Here is a 17,537-nt window from a genome sequence, read left to right on the forward strand (position 1 = left end):
TGGTGATGGTCCGTCTTCCTCGTCGTCGGCGGACGAAGCCCACTCCTAATCGAGATAGACTGACAAGCAGAACCCGCGAGACCGCTCATTTGGGTTTATATGCTCTTGTCGACATAGGCCACAGGACCGACATACACGTGCCGCGCGCGCACCACATAGTACGCAAACGCCGCGAGCACGACGCCTCCATAGACGGCACACGCCCAGTTCATAGCCACGGCGGGCGGATTCGGCATGGGCGGGAAGAAGGCAAAGACGTAGACGATGGCGCAGAAGGCCAGCGCCGCCAAATTGACGCCCAGGCCGAACCTTCCTAGCGAGAACTTGGACGGGAGGAGCGGCAGGCCGCGGATGCGTCGCCACGTGATACTCCCTATAGAGACCATGTAGCTCGTCAGCAGGGCGACGGTGCCGATAGACATGATGATGTTGAACGCAATGGAGGAGCCGATGTTGATGCAGTGGAAGATGCAGGAGCAGAGGGCCGAGACGATGATGGCGTTGACGGGCACGTCGTAGCCCGGCGGCACGCGGGAGACCCAGCGGTGGAAGGGCACGCCCTTGTCGCGCGCAAAGGAAAAGAGTTGCCGTGACGAGCCAGCCATCGTGGTCAGGTTGGCGCAGACGTTGAGCACGATCAGGATGGACGTCAGGCCGGCGGCGCCCCCGTTGGATTCCGTGGCGGTGGCGAAGACTTGGATCACGGGGTAGCCTGTTGGAGTGGCTAGGTCTTGCTCTAGGTCGCCGAGTGTGTAGAGGAAGGTGCTGGGTCAGGGGGGTTAGCACGCATGGCACACTACTCGTTGTAGCTCGTTTCTCGTGCGAGCGTCAGGGATGAAGCGCTGTTACTTACACAAGCATGACGAACCCGAGGATGCCATTCACGGCAATGGTCCAGATCATGGCCCTCGGGAGGATTTTCGACGCGCTCTTTAGCTCTTCCGCCATGTGCGCGGCGGCGTCGCCTCCGACCATGGAGCCCACATTGGTGATTATCCCGATGAGACATGCCACTCCGACTGCGAACGGTTAGTCAGTCTATATCTGGTCGTCTCCTGATGGCCGGTGTTGTTAAAACTTACTGCTGCCCCAGCCATTGCCATCGGTGAACGATGTCCACACTTGAGAGCTGGGAGTTCGGGGAGCCATGACCCAGAGAGGGATTAAAATCGCCACGAACCCAGCGATGTGAAGGACTAGGATAATTCCCTCGACTAGTGGCAGATGGTTCGCCAGGAAGATGTTGAACAGCGCCACGCAGAGGGTGATGGCCATTGCGATCAGGGTTCCATGCCATCGCTCGAAGTGGTATATGTCGGGGTTGTTTAGTATAATGACGCCCTGAATCATGGTCCCAGCAACGAACGCCCCAATGGTTGTTCCGATCTGGTAGCCGAGAATACCGAACCAACCGATGAAGTAGGACAGCAACTTCTGGACGTTGGGAGGAGCGAACTCAGAAACCCAGTGGTACTGGCCGCCTGTTCGCGCACAAATGTCAGTGGTCATGTCTTCGGGAGGCAGCAGTCAGTCGTTCGTACCTGACGTGGGAGCCATGGAAGCCATCTCGGCCATTGAAAGACTGATGAGTATGAAGCCAATATATGTGGCGATGAAGGTCCAGATGAGTCCTCCAGGCCCGCCATTGCCCAATCCAAAAGCTACGGTTGCCAGGACTGCCTCCCAAGTGCCCATGATGATGAGGGCAAAGCCGAAGATGGAGACGAAGCCAAAGTTGCGCTGTCCAGAGCGTCAACAATCCATGGATTCCCACCGATCGCATTGCAGCAGACTGACCTTGAAGAGCTGTTCTTTGCCCAACCGCGCCATGGCATTCCGGTCTGCCACGGTTCCGGTCTTCTCGCCCAGCACGACGCCATCATCGTTGACGTCTTCGGTTGGGTCAACACGATATGAAAGTGACTTGTCCATATCGCAATGTCTTCTCACGAAATGCTGAGGAACGAGAAGAGGACGAGAAAGAAGTCCTGGATAAAAATTGCTGCAGCTCGGCAAGAGCTCTTCTGCAGGACCCCTTCCCCAGCGAACGCGCCGTCGAATCTCTGCTGGACAATCGAAGGAGGCTCGGTACTTCGATTATTGGGTAGACAAAGGACATACCAAGCCTCTTTGGCCACTTTAGAAACATGCAGGTTTAGAGTGGCGGACGAGCTTTCAAGCGAAGGGGATACGAGCACTTGGCTTCTGACTGTCTCCATGAGGAGCAAAGATGAGCTCCCACGCGGCGATGTTGGAACGTGGAGTGGTGGTGTCTTCGCATGTCGAATCGAAGCACAAGATGCACTGATTGGTTCATCCGGTCAGGATATCAGTATCCCAGACGCTTGTGCCAACGCACTTGTCGAAGCCACTTGCATCCACCATTTCGAGCCCCGGTGATCTCGACAGCTCTGTATCCACCTTTCATCCTTGCAGTTGGCTGGAACAGAGACGACCCTGCACTTATCCCTCCGTATTGATATGGGTGTTGGGGTTTGTGAAGGTGCGACCCTAGCTGGATTTGTGCATTGACCCACGAGGAGCAGTGCATGACTCGCGCGAGCTACAGGCTTCTGACCACAATAGGAGCTATCTTGATCCTTTCACCGAAGACTTTCACTTCCACGAGGGCGTCTGAAGCAACAAAGCCGCGTGCAGGGGCTGATCCACCGGCGCTGTGATAGAGAAGAGGGCCCCTCACCCTCCCTGAACAGAGGAGCTCGGATTGTCGATCCCCGGCGCACACTTCGAGCAGGAAGGATCCCCACAGTACATAGTGCAAACGCCACCGGCTATCTCTTTACAGCCATGGAAACAAGAGAGTCAGAGACTTGCCTCAAAAGACGATACGACGTATCCCGTCGCGTCTAAGAAGGTAATCTCCGCGGCACTGCATGAAGCTCACGGTGTCCCTGTATCAGTTAGTCCAAGAAGGATGCGTGGCTGCTGAACGTAGATAAATTCGTTAGAAGCAGCAGGACTAGCATAGTCACACTTGACCTTCTGCAGCATAAATTAGTTCATCATCTTGGTCTTTTCAGCAGGTCGCAAGGTTCAAATGCCATTGCGATTGCCGTTTCGGATAGCGCCAGCTTCGAGGGAGGTCGCGGCGACCCGGGCTTGGGTGTTGGAATGGCGTCCGCGGCACTTGCGACGTCGGCACGAGGAGCGAATGAGGGGTCCTCGGAGGTCGATTCTGGCCAGGATCTTTACCACAATAAGCTACCGGCCGCGGAGGGGGTGTGTGGATTCACCGGGGCGAGGGCAAGTGGGCTTCCCGCAGGAGGGCGTGTGCTGGTCTGTACCTTATCTGCATGCCATTCCTGGTGTGATACGGAGGTTAAGCACGCAAACAATGCCAATAACACCACCTTGACAGTCCACACCTGCCGCAAGTCCTCACCTGCGGCAACCCAGACTAGACAGACAGGATCATGCTCAGTCGGACGCAATCTCAGGAACAGGCAAGGTACTCGTACTGGTTACATCGGCAGAGGCAACCCCGGACCGCTGGAGGCGCCATAGCTCCTACCCAGCAGCCCAGCGCCTCTCCCAAAAGAGGTTCTCTTGCCAATGCTCGTCGCTCGTCCAACAAAGTCCAGCTGTCGGCTACAGCAGAGCGCGCAGGGTCTCTGGCCAATCGCCGCCCCATGCGCGCATGTCACCAAGAGCTGTCTCGAGTCTTGACAGCGTGTGTCGCGACGGCGTGGCTTTTCTTAGAGCCACCAGCCAGTGGAGCAACCGCGAAGCATCAAGAGCCTCGTGCTGTGAAGAAATTGAAGCAAGGAGGAACTTCCTAGTTCCGAGCCCCAGGCACAAAGTCCCAGGTCAAGAAGTCGTGCTGGATCGCTTGGGATAAGAACAGACCGCCAAGTCGTTTCGAGGCAAGGTTGCAAGGTGATGGGCACAGAACGTGAACACATCTCCTGCGCTAGCGCTGCGTCCAGCCTTGCAAAGTGTCTGGCGGTTGAAGATTCAGAGTCCGGGGCCGAGGACAGGCTACATACAGCTGCTTACTTGTGATCCCGCGAGAGGTTGCTGGTCGCTGCCCACATATAGCACAACAAGGTCCGTACAGAAGGAGTGGTTGTCGATGACCTCCAGCATCGAGCATCACCATGAGTACCGCACCGGATGTGCCGCCCAGCTTGGGCCCGCGCCCGTACCATTATACCGCCGATGACCACCGTGGGCTCGTTCTGACCATCAGCATTCTGTTTGTCGTGTATTCGCTCATGGTGCTGGCGATGCGGTTGGCGAGCAAATACAGAAACATGGGCGTCGAAGACTGGCTCGCCGTGGCCGCAACGGTTCGTTGAGGCACTCGCATTTCTACACGGGACACACCAGCTCATGTTTGACAGACTATCGCTCTCCCACACTTCGTCGTCATTATAATAGCGACCGTCGATGGTGGATTTGGCTCTTCATATACCCTGCTGTCTGATAGCGATGCGCACACGGTCGCAAGGGTATGCCCCAAAAACTCCCAGTTGCAGCACTGTCACTCACCAAAGACTGGCGACTTAGTCACTGCGTGCGAGTGATGTATTCTTCCTGCTCGCCCTCTTCGTGGGCAAATGCTCAGCCATCTGGCTCTGCCGGCGACTCTTCGCGCTCGGTCAACATCGCAATCTTCGGTTCTGCGAACTCACCATGGCCTTGTGCGCGATTTGGTGCGTCGGGTCCATCATCGCAGTCACCGCGGGATGTTCCTCCACCGAAGTCATTCGAGCAGGACAGGAACACTGCTCAGGACTGGTGAGTTTGCGTGGCATCAAGTCAGGGGACACGAACATCCACGCTAACCGAAGGATGAACTGCAGGTCACTCGCTGGATTGTCGTCGGCCTGTTCGATGCCTTGCTGGAATTCCTTATCCTCGGCCTTTCCATCATTGTCATCTTCCCACTCCACATGAGCATGCAACGCAAAGTGCAAGCGTCGCTATGCTTCTTCCTCAGGCTACCGTAAGGGAAAACCAAGAGAGGCCACTACTGACCAATGCTAATTCATTGCTGCTACTTCAGGATCATCATCCTCATCTGCCTCCAAATTAAATATGTCGCAGACTTCGACGCCGCGTCCAATGCCAACGCAGGCATCGCACTGACTCGCCCGATCCTCCTGCGCCAGTCCGAGGTACTCTACTCGCTCCTATCCGCGGCCATCCCGGCCCTGAACCAATATCTCCGCAAATTCGACACCACACAAGCCACCGTGTTCGGATACAATGCCAACACACACGGCTCTACGGGCCGCTCTGGCGCGTATCAGATGGACTCGCTGCACGCCAGCGGGCAGAGGAGCAAGAATGGTGGGAGCCACGCGAACACGAAGAACTACTCTCACTTGGACGGCACCGATGAGCCACTGACTGATGAAGCCCAGCGGGTCGGAAAGAGCACGGGTATCAACTTCGTCCCGGCAAATCACGCGCAGTACCATGCCAGCGTGGAGGGGCCACAGGGCCAGGGCGAAGCGTTCGCCAACGATGGCAGATCAAACGCCTCGCACGAGGAAGGGTCCCTGGGACGCCATAATAGCGAGGAGTTTATCATTCGCAAGGACGTCGAGTATACGGTCCGGCATGAAGATCGTTGAACCCCTTCCTTCTCGGCAAAGAACTATGCGTGCAGGGCGCGGCGTACATCAATGTCGTCGTGATTTTCGAAAGAATAGAAAGCTGTCGACGCTGGAACCCGCACAAGAGGTGTACATATAACATAAGAACATAGGACTCCGCATTGTCTGGTTCCGCGGCTGGGGGAGGGATTATGACTGTGAATAGAAACGCTTGGACATTACGTTCCCGCTGAACATCCCGTCTCAGCCTCCATACAGTCATGGTTGGCTGGGTTCGATAAAAAACATGTAGCCCGATTCTGAATATAGACGCACAGTCCAAGTACTGTGTTCCGTTCTTATAAAGAATTAGGTTCTCGGTCCCTATGCTCAGAATTAGCTTTCAGCTTAATTAGCTGCCTCCGCTCATTTCAAGGCAAGGTACCTGAGCGTGGGGTCGTGGCTACCTACCGCCGCCCAAGAGGCTAACCATGAACTAAATACGTACTGTGTTCTTACTTCGAACGCTAAACTGCCAGCTCGGTAGTTACCTACTTAGGTAGAAAGTATAACTGGACCACTACGGAGTAGTGGTTGGGGACTGGCACACTGGGCATGGCGATATGGGAGTACTCCGTACCGAGCCTCCTGGAGCCGCTCACCTGGGCAGCTACCCCACGAGCCGCACCCCCCATTTCTGCAGTCGCGTAGCACCCAATACTCCTGAGAACTCCGCGCTCGTGGCATTTGTTCCCCGATCGTCGCTTCTTAACTTTCTTAATGCAAGTTTGATATCTCTGTCCTTGCACAATATCTAGCATCTGTTTAGTCAGTGTCTAGATCTCGCATCGCGTATCGCGTATCGAGTTTGAACCGCGACGCTACGCTCCGCAGGATCAGGTACCGCGCCGAGCAAGGAACGACCCATCATCCATCATGCCCGTCCGCCTCGCCAGGGCAGGGGACATCCCTATCATGGCGTCCGTCCTCGCCGCGGCGTTCGGGCCCGACAAACTCTTCCGCGTGCTCTTCCCCCACCAGCAGGAGCATCCGGGGGACTTTGAACGCGCGTTGCGCGAGAGTCTCTGGCTCTCGTGGTACGACTTTCGGAAAGTGTTGATGGTGTCCTACTCGTACTCGTCTGGGGATGCTCCGGGCCAGAAGGACGAAGGCAGCTTGTCGACAGGGGAGGAGAAGACGTCACTACTTCGATCGCCCGGCGGCGAGACGATCACAGGGATGGCGGAGTGGGAGCGTGTTGTTCACGGGACAGCGAGAGCAGGGTTCGGGGCTTGCCACGTGAATGGATTCTTGGGCTGGTGGGATCCGCGTAAGTCGAGTCGTCTGAGACTGCTAGCGGTCATAAGATCCTAACGTGCGTCCTGCAGGTCGGCTTATGAAGCCTCTTCTGTCCCTGTTCTACCGCGTGCGGAGGTTTTTCGTGCCCAACAAGGCGGCCAAGCGGCCCACAAAGGCGGACCCCCAGGAGCTGACGTACTGGATGCTCGGACCTATGGTTTTCCGCTGGGGGAAGCAGTTCATGGCCGGCGCGCACAGGGAGAGGCATTGGTCGCTAGAGATCCTGGGGGTGGACCCGCGGTACCATGGACGGGGTTACGGTCGTGAATTGGTCAAGCAGGGGCTCGAGATGGCGAGGTCAGACCCCGAGGGAGATTTGCCCGCTTGTGTGATGGCCGCGGATGGGAAGGAGGGGTTCTATCAGAAGGTCGGGTTTAAGCAACTTGTTGGGTATCTGTCCCAGGCGGAGGATGATGAAGGGGGGGAGAATCCGTTTCGGAGGAATGGCGTTGGTGGCGGCGCCGTGTTGTGGACGAGGTAGACTGCAGTTAGAGGGTTGGCTAGAAGGTGTACATGCCGCGACGCAGATCAGGAGGTAGAGAGGACTTGTCTGATTGTTGTGAAGAGGGGTCTTGGCGCCCACGGAGCCGGTAACGGCGCGCTGTTGGATCGTAAGCACGTCGGTTCGAGTCAGATATCACCTCCGCCAGCTTTACTGAGCCTGCCCTGCCCTACATCAGGTCGATAGATGTGGTCGTACGGCGTATGTATTCGCTGCGTTTGACAGAGAGATACATGTCGTTCCTAAATGGTCCTCTGACATCGAGCATGCAAGCTTGGAGTGGTAGTCTTACCGACAATATCTTCTGAATGGCGACTGGAAAGTTCGCTCAGGTCGGATTCGCGGTAAAGATGTCGCTGAGCCGCACCATGAGTTCCGCGTGGCGGCCACCGCACCCAAAAGCCGCCCTATTTCATCCTCGAAGCCTTGTTGTCCGGGTCGTCAATCTGCCACAGGATGGAGTGAACACTGCTAGCCACATACACGAATGGACACTTTGGAATCGGTCCTCCCGGGACCGATCATCAGTAGTGGTTGGGCGTGATCAATGTGCTTCCGCAGACTCCGCTGACTACGACAAGGTTGATGTTCCCTGCTGTTCCCGGACATGTAGAAAATCTCATATAGTACCTAGCACAACAGACGAAACTGTTCAATGATTGAAGTGGAGTTTAACGCCTGACGTTGTCGATAGTCATTTTCACATGACCCGTGTTCACAACGGACAAAGCACACGGCCTTGATCACACTCAAAGGACTAGAAGTAAGGAAAAATCAGACAAAAAGCCAGAAGTAAGAAATTATGAACGATAACAGCAAGGCCACCAATGCAGCTCAGATCTCACGCCCATTACCAGCACTTGCGTCTTTTTCATGTACCTAGTACTCGCTGTGTCCTGCAAGGTGATACCTACCTGAATGGTGGTGCATGTGGGGTTAAGAGGACGAGGAGGGGTACTTAGTACTTCTCGCGACTTCTCTAGCTCCACAGCACAATATGCTAAGTGCTCCACCGCAGTGGACCGTGCACGTGGCAGCCGCTCAATGACGTGGGCCATGTTCGCGTCTGCGCCTGCGCCTGCGCCTGCGTCTTTGCCTGCACGGGCATCAGTTCCACGATTCAGGTTTGCGACTTTGCATTGATCTTTCACTTGCCTGCCATTAGACATTAGATCCCAGTTTTCCATACGATAGACGGGTTTCTACTCTTTCTAGGTAGATTTCATCCAGACTTGTCAGTGGAGTCACAATCCCCTGGAAGATTCGAGAACCAGTGACCGTTAATTGGGGATCTGTTCACTCACTTCTTGTGTGACACTTCAGTTACAGCTTGAGAGGCGGAAGACAAGCACACGAGAAAATGTCGGGTGCAGGTGACGACGATGTCCTTGACCCCAGCCTCCAGAACCTCATTGATCAGAAATCGCTGCGATGGATATTCGTGGGCGGCAAAGGCGGTGTTGGCAAGACCACAACGTCTTGTTCATTGGCAATACAGATGGCCAAGGCGAGAAAATCGGTGCTGCTGATCTCGACCGATCCGGCTCACAATTTGAGCGATGCATTCAGTCAGAAGTTTGGCAAAGATGCAAGACTGGTCGAAGGCTTCACAAACCTCAGTGCAATGGAGATCGACCCCAATGGCTCTATCAATGATCTGATCAGTGGTGCGGGAGATGAGGCGCAAGATGCTATGGCGGGTTTAGGCGGGATGGGCAACATGATGCAGGATCTGGCATTCAGCGTATGTAGTCCCTTCCTCGACGGTGGCACTGGCTAACCGAGAACAGATTCCGGGCGTCGACGAGGCCATGTCTTTTGCCGAAGTTCTCAAACAGGTCAAGTCGCTGTCGTACGAGGTCATCATCTTTGACACTGCTCCTACCGGTCACACGCTCCGCTTCCTCCAGTTTCCTACCGTTCTCGAAAAGGCTTTGGCCAAAATTTCGCAGCTCTCAGCTCAGTTTGGTCCGATGTTACAGTCAGTGATTGGAGCGAGAGGGGGACTGCCCGGTGGAGCAAGCCTTGAGGAACTGACACAAAAGCTCGAGTCTCTCCGAGAAACCATTGCCGAGGTCAACGGCCAGTTCAAGAACCCCGACATGACCACATTCGTCTGTGTTTGCATTGCCGAGTTCTTGTCGCTGTACGAAACTGAGAGAATGATTCAAGAGCTGGCAAGCTACCAAATCGACACGCATTGTATCGTCGTCAACCAATTGCTCTTTCCAGAATCTGGCAATGAGTGCAAGCAGTGCAATTCGAGGAGGAAAATGCAGAAGAAATACCTTGACCAGATCGAAGAGCTGTACGACGAGTTCAACGTGGTCAAGATGCCTCTGCTCACCGACGAGGTCCGTGGCGTGGAGAAGCTCAAGAGGTAAGCCTCGCCTTTTCCATGCAAAGCTGTGATACGCTCAGCCACTAACGGGATCAAACAGTTTTTCGGAAATGCTGATTCATCCATATCAACCGCCGTCATAATTCGAGCTTCGTTGCCAACCACACAAGGCTAACACAGGCACAGCTGGGCATTCTTCGTTTTGTCATGGGACATAGCAGCATCATGAGATCATGCGCAGTGCAATGATACACAAGCAATTCCTTAAACCCCTCTGACACACCTCGTACTCCAAAAGCTTTGAAAATGACCTAGTCGGTAGATGATTTCCTTTCAGCGCGTTCCAAAGACAAGTCCATGGAGCCAGGAGCAGCAATGCGATTGAACGAAGCGGGAAAGCAACAATTGCGATGCACCGATCTGCAAGCCTCCTCGTCTTGCGCCTGACGTACTCTGCATGCTTTGGCTGCGGGAAACTAGGTGGACACATTTGTCAAATGTTAGGCAATCATGCCACATGCCACTGCGCCCCAACAGCCGCGGACTGTTCGGGGCTCGTCGTGGCTTGTCCGCCGCCCCTCCTATTCGCTCCAGAGTAAGTCTTACTCATCCCTTAAGGGGGACCACGAGGTGATCCTCGGCTGGACTGCAGCATGAAATAGCCGGCTTTGGCTTTCCGAAAGTCAACTTACGAGGAATGGTAATTATGGCTTCCTGGTCCCTAAGCGGGCCTTGTCCACCGAGAAGAGAAGCCGCACTATTCCACAACGATTCAAACACCGACGCCTTCGGCCTCGTTCTGAACTTACTGCAGTCTGTATGAACCACAATGAGATATGGGCCCAACCAGCCTTGTCCACATTTTCAGTCTTCAGATGGCTGAGATACAGGGATCTCGGATCGTAGCTTCAATGTCCGCTCTCGATCGCTTTGCTCACTTAAGAAGGGTGAGCCCAACACCTCAACAATGGATGTTTTTTCGACAGGAAAAGACTCGGCCGTACCTTTGTGAAGTATGCGACATTTTACCAGCTCCATGGCTCTGTTGGCATCTTGAGTCACCGCCAACTCGGTATCAAGCCTACCGAGGTGCACTTTTATTCCAGAACGTGTCGACTTGTGCTTCGACGACGAGACTGCCACCCCAAATGAAGCATGCGTTCTTTTGCTGTTGATGGCATTTATAACCACGTCCTTCCCTGTTCAGAATGGATGACGTTCAGCGTGTGCCCACCTCGACATTGCAAATCACAGAGCTGTACCATAAACTCGTGGTGAAAACAGACAACCCCGGCCTTACTCCACGCAGAAGAGCTCGCTGTTCTGGTTGCAGTGCGGACCCTGCTAACTTCGAGCAACCAAAGGCTGTCATGACGGACCAGGACCCGAGCGGCCAGCCACCAGATCAACGCCCTCCAGCGTACAATGGGCCGTTCCTCTTCGTGAACAAGAACGCATCAAATCTGAGATCCAGGCAAAGAGAAGAAGTCTTCGCCGTCCGAAGCCATGCGATGCAGATCGCCAGAAGGTCAAGGAAGCCCTCAGCTCAGTCGCATCTGCAGTCGATAGAACGCGAAAAACAGGCTCAGGCAGACGCCCAGAGTCCAGAAGCTTCACCGGCGCCAGGTGCCGCAGGTAGTCCAGCCGCAGAGCCGATTCCCTCGATCCAAGATATCTTGGAGCAACAAGCCATGGGTGTCCGTCAATACCAGCAAAGTCGACAATCGAGTCAGCCTCGCCAGCACCCCCTGGGGCGGCGAACTCCTGGCAGTAACCCTCCCTTGTCCATGCCTGCTGGTACGACCTTCGCCTTAGGGAGGATGTACAGTCTCCTTCCGGCTGACCACGCAGCGTCTCTGGGGCAAACCCCCATTTCCGCCTCAACCGCAAGCATGAGTCCTGGAGGCCTGGGTTCAAGTGGTGACCTGCCTTCCGATACCTTCTTCAATTCCGTCCTGCAGTTTTGGCGATTGAACTATATGTCCAATTTCTGGCCTGCGCATGTCTATTTGAATCCTTCACACCAAGCGGTCCAATGCACTGACAGCTGGATCCGCAACATGGTGATCAACAACCCAGCCATGATGCACGGCCTGTTCTCAGGCGCTTTGAGTTACATAACGAATTATCTGCCTCCAACTGAGAACACGCCCATGCTTTGGGCCAGAGCAATTCACCATTATGGCAAGTGCCTCGAGGAGACCCGCGAACAGCTGTCTCGACCGGGAATCGGCACTGAACAGGCATTGAGCCTCATTCACGGAATGACCACCTTCAGTTTCCACTGTCAGGATCTGGAGAGCTGTCAAGTCCACCGTACAGCGTCAATGCGTCTGCTTCAGAACCTGGATGGAGGCCTGGAGTCGGTCCATCCAGTCTTGAAGTGTCTCATGATCCTCTGCGAATCGCTCATCGCAAGCCACGTTCCCATACGACCAGCAATGGACATTGGAGCTTGGGCACCTAAGCCTTGGGCCCAAGAAAACTCTTTGAGATCGTTTGACGGAATCTTCACCTTTGATGCTCGATCTTCCCGCCAGACCGATATTGCGGTCTTCCTCCTCAGCAGTGATGACCAGGTGACTGACCACTCAGAGGACATCCTGGAGCTCATCAACTGGCATCGAGAAGCGCTGGCGGCTAACGAGCTTGGCTTCAGACTCGCGCATAGTTCTGAAGCGGCTTCACCAGAGATCGTAGGATCTGGGGTTGGAGACTGGCAAGATCAGGATAACCCGATATATGCCTGGCTGTCACTTCGACACCACGCTTTAAGCTGTCTATCTTCTAATATGTTTGTGGATCTCCTGGAGGTCGAGGACCAGGATCAGTCACTGCCATCGCAGCTGCATCGGGCTTACCACGCCTGCGTCCTCCTCGCCAGCAGCTACCTAACGCAGTTCGTCCTCCGACGTGATACGGATGCCCCTTCTATGGCGTACGTTCCGGTCCACCATTTCCGCACACAGCTGGAGTTGCTGTTAACGCTCATGAGCCAGTTCCGACGATCATCAGCCACTCGTGCCGGGCCAAATACGACGGAAAGAGGACCCTCCAACCCCATCCCGACTGACGGTCTTCTGTTCCTCTTCTTCGCTGGCGCCCTCTTTGAGGAGTCTGATGGGCCCAGTCGAGTACGAGCGGCGCATCACATCGCACGAGCAGGCGTCATCGCCTCGCCGGTGACTGAGCATCCCGTCGATCTCATCAACGAGCGCTGGTTCAGCGTGCATTTTGCCATGGTGCTTCAAAGACTGGATCTCGACTCGTGGCAAGACGCTCAGAGAGTTTTGAAACGATTCGTGTATGCTGACAGAGTCCTCGATACGCTGTTGGAGGTTCTCGTTGCCAGGAAACTGGAGTTCCTTGCTGCGCTGGTCGCAAGGGTGCCGAGCGACATCCCCGCTGGGGAAGCTGGGTTCTTTGGAGCCCAGAAGAGCCCGAATCTAGCCAGGCAGGGAGCGACTTCTCCTTTTCGACCACCTGTGGTCTCTCATCAATCCCCATTGCAGGTCCCAGCACATCACGGACTACATCTGCAAGGCTCCAGCATGTCCATGCCCCTATCATTGCCGGGAGTAGTCCCATCAGTGGACCCTGATGAGGCATCGGATACAGTGCCCATGTTTGGGCCCATGCACCTATCACATTCGGGAGGCGTACCCCTAGCCACCGCTTATTGGTGGGAAGATACAGGATACGGATTAGAGGATGAAGAGGATGCCTTCATGGATCTGGAAATGCATCCGAATTTCGAACCCGGGTTGAACACTTTGTCAAACGTGCAGATGTCAGGTGAGGACGTGAGCGATCTGGAGGAGCCGTATGACCGGTGCGGCGTCGAACGAGGCTAGTTGGAAAGGAGTCAATGAGTGGTCGACTGCAGATGGGAAAATGTTTCTTGTCACTGAAATAGGCCAAAACGGCGGGGCATCGGCCTCACGCCCACCCAAAACAGCCTGGACTGCGCCCCACGCCGGTGGGAGTTTGTGCCGTTCCGGAGGCGAACTCCAGCCGTGGCCTTAACTAGAGACCCATTATTACCGTTACGCCGCAATATCAGTCCTCTTAACGGTAATTACCATATGATTCTACGAGGTTCGGGAGGAATCAATATGAATGCACTGATCCAAGGTTTAATGCCGATTGACGCACATCAGGCAGCGAGTGAGGAAAACACTAATTGCTGACGAGCTGCTTCTGTACCGTATTAATGACTGCATGTGGTAGGCACGGCTTCCCCTTCTTTCCTCTCCCTCCCCTTCCTGCCTGCCCCTGCTATGTGAGGCAGGCACGTCCACGGGCATACGTAGCCATAGCTGAGGGACAAACTCTCGCCTGGACACTCAGACTTAATCCAGACAATGGCGGTCCCCTACCACATTGCGCCCTGTCTCGAACCCGGCTGCTCTTTGGAGAAAGTCGACCTTGAGAGCCACCACAAGCTCATTGGACAAATCGTGCGTGGCGTTAGGCATCGATCCTTCACATGAAGGTCGCTGTGCTCATGTTCGGTTGCCTTTCAGTAATGCAGCTCATGATCATCCTCAATTTTCGCTTCTCGCCACCGCGATGTAGGTCTCCTCATCAATGCATGCTCTGTTTTTGATTGTCTGTTCTAGCCCGATTTTTATCTGGCAGCAAGTTGACTGATAGGATCAACGAGGCTGCGGGACCACACCGGCTTCCCGTACCACGTCTTCGGGAGACATTTGGCAAGTCACGGCTTGCTCGAAACGGCAATGGACTTCAGTAAAGGGTTCCGCCATCCGCTTTCGCCCGTCCGGTTCGAGTGGGACGATCATTTCTCCCAGCGTCAGGTCAAATCTTATATTGCGGAAGATATCAGGCTACGGCCTGAACCTACAGAGACGATCACAAGTGCGTTCCTCGATGTCCGCTCCAGGCCTCTGGACCCTGTCGATTTCAATTTCAAGAAGCTGGCGGACTTCCTGAACACGAGTGATATTCGAAACCTGAGAAATACGAATGCTCCCCAACCACGATTTCTGGCACTTCTCGACGACCGTCGGGACCCGTGTGGTCTAGATGAAGGACAATCTGGCGGCCCGCCCATCAGCAATGGGCAGACTAGAAATTGGATATCGGAACAATACACACGCTTTCCGACCCCTGGCGTGGACAGCTACCGGAGGGTGTTAGATGAGCGCGGTCTGTACGATAGGCTGCGCGCAAATGTAAGGATACGACTGGGCATGCTGTGGTTTTCGTACTAACGAAAATTAGAGGTCGGAGACTCGAGCCGAGCGACGCGTACTGTAAGTGCGAGACGACCCAAACTTCGAGTCATGCTTAACCAGAGGTAGGCTGGTAACTAATCTCACACCGTTATGCGCTCTTGTCCTGTGTGCCAATGTTGCGTACCGCTTTCTGGCATGCTTTCGAGCTTATCTCCAAAGATACATCCTCAATCAGGTCCACGTTCGAGTCACCCTGGTCTGTGACCTGCCGTTTTCTCTGATCTCTGGCCCCGTGTTGGAATGCTCACGTGCTACACCAGAACAAAAGTCCACGAGACTTCACCATGGAGTTCCATCTACCTTACTGCGCGCTACGGAGAGCCGACGGCTCGTTCGATCCCCGAAATTTCGATCCGCGAGGACTACGCCGCGCTTACCCAATGCTTCCAAACTACCGACAACCGCAAGATCAGCTGTATTACTATGACGCTCAGATCTCTGTCCTTGTTACCGGAGTGGTTGAATGGTACTGGACCGCCTATTGCTGTGTCGACACATTTGCGAAAGAACCAGAGAAAGTAGAGACTTACATGCGCCATAAAAGCGATGGCCCAAGTGCAGGGGGAAGCGCAGAGCATTATCCATTGTGGAACCCGCGGGAGTATTTCCTTCTCGTGCTCTCTCGACGTTGCACACAGGTTGCTCGTGAGTGGGAAGCCGTGATAAACGACCTAATCGCTCGCCTGGACACCTATGTGACTTTTCTTCCCCACTCCTTGCACAGTTACAGACTGACCAAGCCGCACACAGGAGACAGCCTATTACAAGTCCATGGCCGGAGACGGCAATGATTTCTTTGACGATGCCCAGCTTGGGCGTACAAAATCTTACACAAACGCAGTGTATATCATGAGGAAATTCAAGGACACCCTCAGCCTCAGTTTGGACACTTTTCAAGATTTCCAGCAAGGCGAATTGTTGTACTTCGACACAGGGAACAAACAGCACGATGAAGGGTGGAAGCTGTACTTCGACAGCATCTACGAAGACCTTGCTAGCATGCGCTACCTCCAACGAGTCTTGCTCCAGAAGATCCAGACCTTTGATCGCATGAAAGATGATGTTCGTACCCAAGTTCCCACGTTGTACAGACCTGTCACTTACCTGCATGCCGCAGTTGGTGAACTCTTCTGCTTTGTATGAAAGCCGCTATGCTACCAAGCAAGGAGATGATATCGGGGTCCTGACCAATATGACAGTGGTAAGATAGATCCGCCTCTCGGCAATGAGCTCTGCTGCGTGCGGAACGGTACTGACAGGGCAGGCGTATCTCCCATTCAGTCTTGCAACTGTGAGGCCTAGCAAGGTTAAGCGAGGCCAAGTGACTGACTGCTGGTAGGGTCTGTTCAGCATGACGGACGATAGCATCGGAGTAAGGAGGTGGCTGTTATGGGCGCTGACATTGCTTGTCCTGGGACTGCCCACCTTCTACGTCGCCTTCAAAGAGAAGCTCCACGCCATCCCAAAGCCTTGGAAGAGGAAGCAAGCTAAAGCATGAATATATATCCTCGTGTCAATCCAATCAGGTATCGCACACATACATACAGTAACTCTTTGTGCGTCACGGTACGCTATGATAGGTAACCAAAAGCGGTTGCTGGTGATCTCAACGCCCGTACTCCGTTTTACATTGAGAACACCTTTGCCCATGGCAACTAAGGCAATGCGTGTTGATAGCAGCGCTCAGTGGACCATATCCGCAACGACACTAGGAGATGGATAAGTACATATATAATAGCCTGTCAGATATGCAGCCGGGGAGACTCACACAGTACCACAACTCAAACCTTGGCCCTAGCGTCCAAGGCACAGGAGACATGGAGACCAGCCCGGTAGCCGAGCGCGTGACGCAGCGTGCACACCGTGGCCATCCGCACGAGCCGCACGGAGGCGAGATGTTTCTGGCATCCGTCTTGTTGTCTCGGCCTTCGCAGCCCTCGTTGCACTACATACGTAGCGACATCAGTGTTAAGCACGCAAGATGAAAATATCACGGATGAAGGTCGACATACGCAAGTCCAGTAATAGTACACAACCTTCGGGGGCGGGAGCGGCGGCGTCCGGACTGATGAGGCTCTGGCGAAGAAGCACGGTTGAACCATGGGTGAAGGTGTGAGTAAGCTGTTGGTCTCGTTCCGGGTTCAGCCTTCACACCAAGAAGACCACGGAATTGTTGGAGAGAAAGAGAAACAAGCACTGGAATAGGTACCGAGAGGTGAGGAGATTTCGGTTTCCACGACGCACGGGGAATTACAGTGTGTAGGCGCCGCCGCCGACTTGAAATTAATCGAGGGACGCCTGCCTTACAAGATGATTTGGATTTTGATAAGCGTTCACGTGTAATGTGGCAAGTCGCTTAGGGCTGACTCTACAGGTACATGCACCGTATGGGAAGCAGAGCCCCCGGCAAATCGCCTAACAGCCCTCTACCTGAACTTACTGTAGAGTATCACAAGTATCCTGCCCGCAACCTATTCATTAACAAGCATCTCAGTTGCACCTTTCCCCGC

General features: G+C 54.4%; 7 protein-coding genes across 7 annotated transcripts; 6 read left to right on the forward strand and 1 right to left on the reverse strand.

The window, feature by feature from the left end:
- Positions 1 to 95: 95 nt before the first annotated feature.
- On the reverse strand, positions 96 to 1,932 carry A1O7_03916 (uncharacterized protein; the record flags this gene model as incomplete). The annotated part of the gene is made up of 5 exons (XM_007757932.1): positions 96 to 765; positions 854 to 1,019; positions 1,083 to 1,481; positions 1,542 to 1,740; positions 1,798 to 1,932. The coding sequence occupies 5 exons, from the start codon at positions 1,930 to 1,932 to the stop codon at positions 96 to 98; spliced, it is 1,569 nt and encodes a 522-aa protein (XP_007756122.1).
- Positions 1,933 to 4,118: 2,186 nt separating this feature from the next.
- A1O7_03917 (uncharacterized protein) lies at positions 4,119 to 5,603 on the forward strand (the record flags this gene model as incomplete). Its single annotated transcript, XM_007757933.1, has 5 exons — positions 4,119 to 4,310; positions 4,365 to 4,472; positions 4,531 to 4,761; positions 4,827 to 4,969; positions 5,030 to 5,603. The coding sequence occupies 5 exons, from the start codon at positions 4,119 to 4,121 to the stop codon at positions 5,601 to 5,603; spliced, it is 1,248 nt and encodes a 415-aa protein (XP_007756123.1).
- An 897-nt stretch (positions 5,604 to 6,500) lies between these two features.
- Positions 6,501 to 7,404, forward strand: A1O7_03918 (uncharacterized protein; the record flags this gene model as incomplete). The annotated part of the gene is made up of 2 exons (XM_007757934.1): positions 6,501 to 6,894; positions 6,953 to 7,404. 2 exons carry the CDS (start codon positions 6,501 to 6,503, stop codon positions 7,402 to 7,404), a joined length of 846 nt encoding a protein of 281 aa, XP_007756124.1.
- Positions 7,405 to 8,785: 1,381 nt separating this feature from the next.
- Positions 8,786 to 9,809, forward strand: A1O7_03919 (ATPase get3; the record flags this gene model as incomplete). The annotated part of the gene is made up of 2 exons (XM_007757935.1): positions 8,786 to 9,169; positions 9,216 to 9,809. The coding sequence occupies 2 exons, from the start codon at positions 8,786 to 8,788 to the stop codon at positions 9,807 to 9,809; spliced, it is 978 nt and encodes a 325-aa protein (XP_007756125.1).
- A 1,165-nt stretch (positions 9,810 to 10,974) lies between these two features.
- Positions 10,975 to 13,620, forward strand: A1O7_03920 (uncharacterized protein; the record flags this gene model as incomplete). Its single annotated transcript, XM_007757936.1, has 1 exon — positions 10,975 to 13,620. One exon carries the CDS (start codon positions 10,975 to 10,977, stop codon positions 13,618 to 13,620), a length of 2,646 nt encoding a protein of 881 aa, XP_007756126.1.
- An 888-nt stretch (positions 13,621 to 14,508) lies between these two features.
- A1O7_03921 (uncharacterized protein) lies at positions 14,509 to 15,049 on the forward strand (the record flags this gene model as incomplete). Its single annotated transcript, XM_007757937.1, has 2 exons — positions 14,509 to 14,964; positions 15,014 to 15,049. The coding sequence occupies 2 exons, from the start codon at positions 14,509 to 14,511 to the stop codon at positions 15,047 to 15,049; spliced, it is 492 nt and encodes a 163-aa protein (XP_007756127.1).
- A 262-nt stretch (positions 15,050 to 15,311) lies between these two features.
- A1O7_03922 (uncharacterized protein) lies at positions 15,312 to 16,525 on the forward strand (the record flags this gene model as incomplete). The annotated part of the gene is made up of 5 exons (XM_007757938.1): positions 15,312 to 15,672; positions 15,785 to 16,089; positions 16,145 to 16,228; positions 16,292 to 16,318; positions 16,367 to 16,525. The coding sequence occupies 5 exons, from the start codon at positions 15,312 to 15,314 to the stop codon at positions 16,523 to 16,525; spliced, it is 936 nt and encodes a 311-aa protein (XP_007756128.1).
- Positions 16,526 to 17,537: the final 1,012 nt, after the last annotated feature.

Source organism: Cladophialophora yegresii, assembly GCF_000585515.1.
Source record: "Cladophialophora yegresii CBS 114405 chromosome Unknown aczIN-supercont1.3, whole genome shotgun sequence".
Classification (NCBI taxonomy): domain Eukaryota; kingdom Fungi; phylum Ascomycota; class Eurotiomycetes; order Chaetothyriales; family Herpotrichiellaceae; genus Cladophialophora; species Cladophialophora yegresii.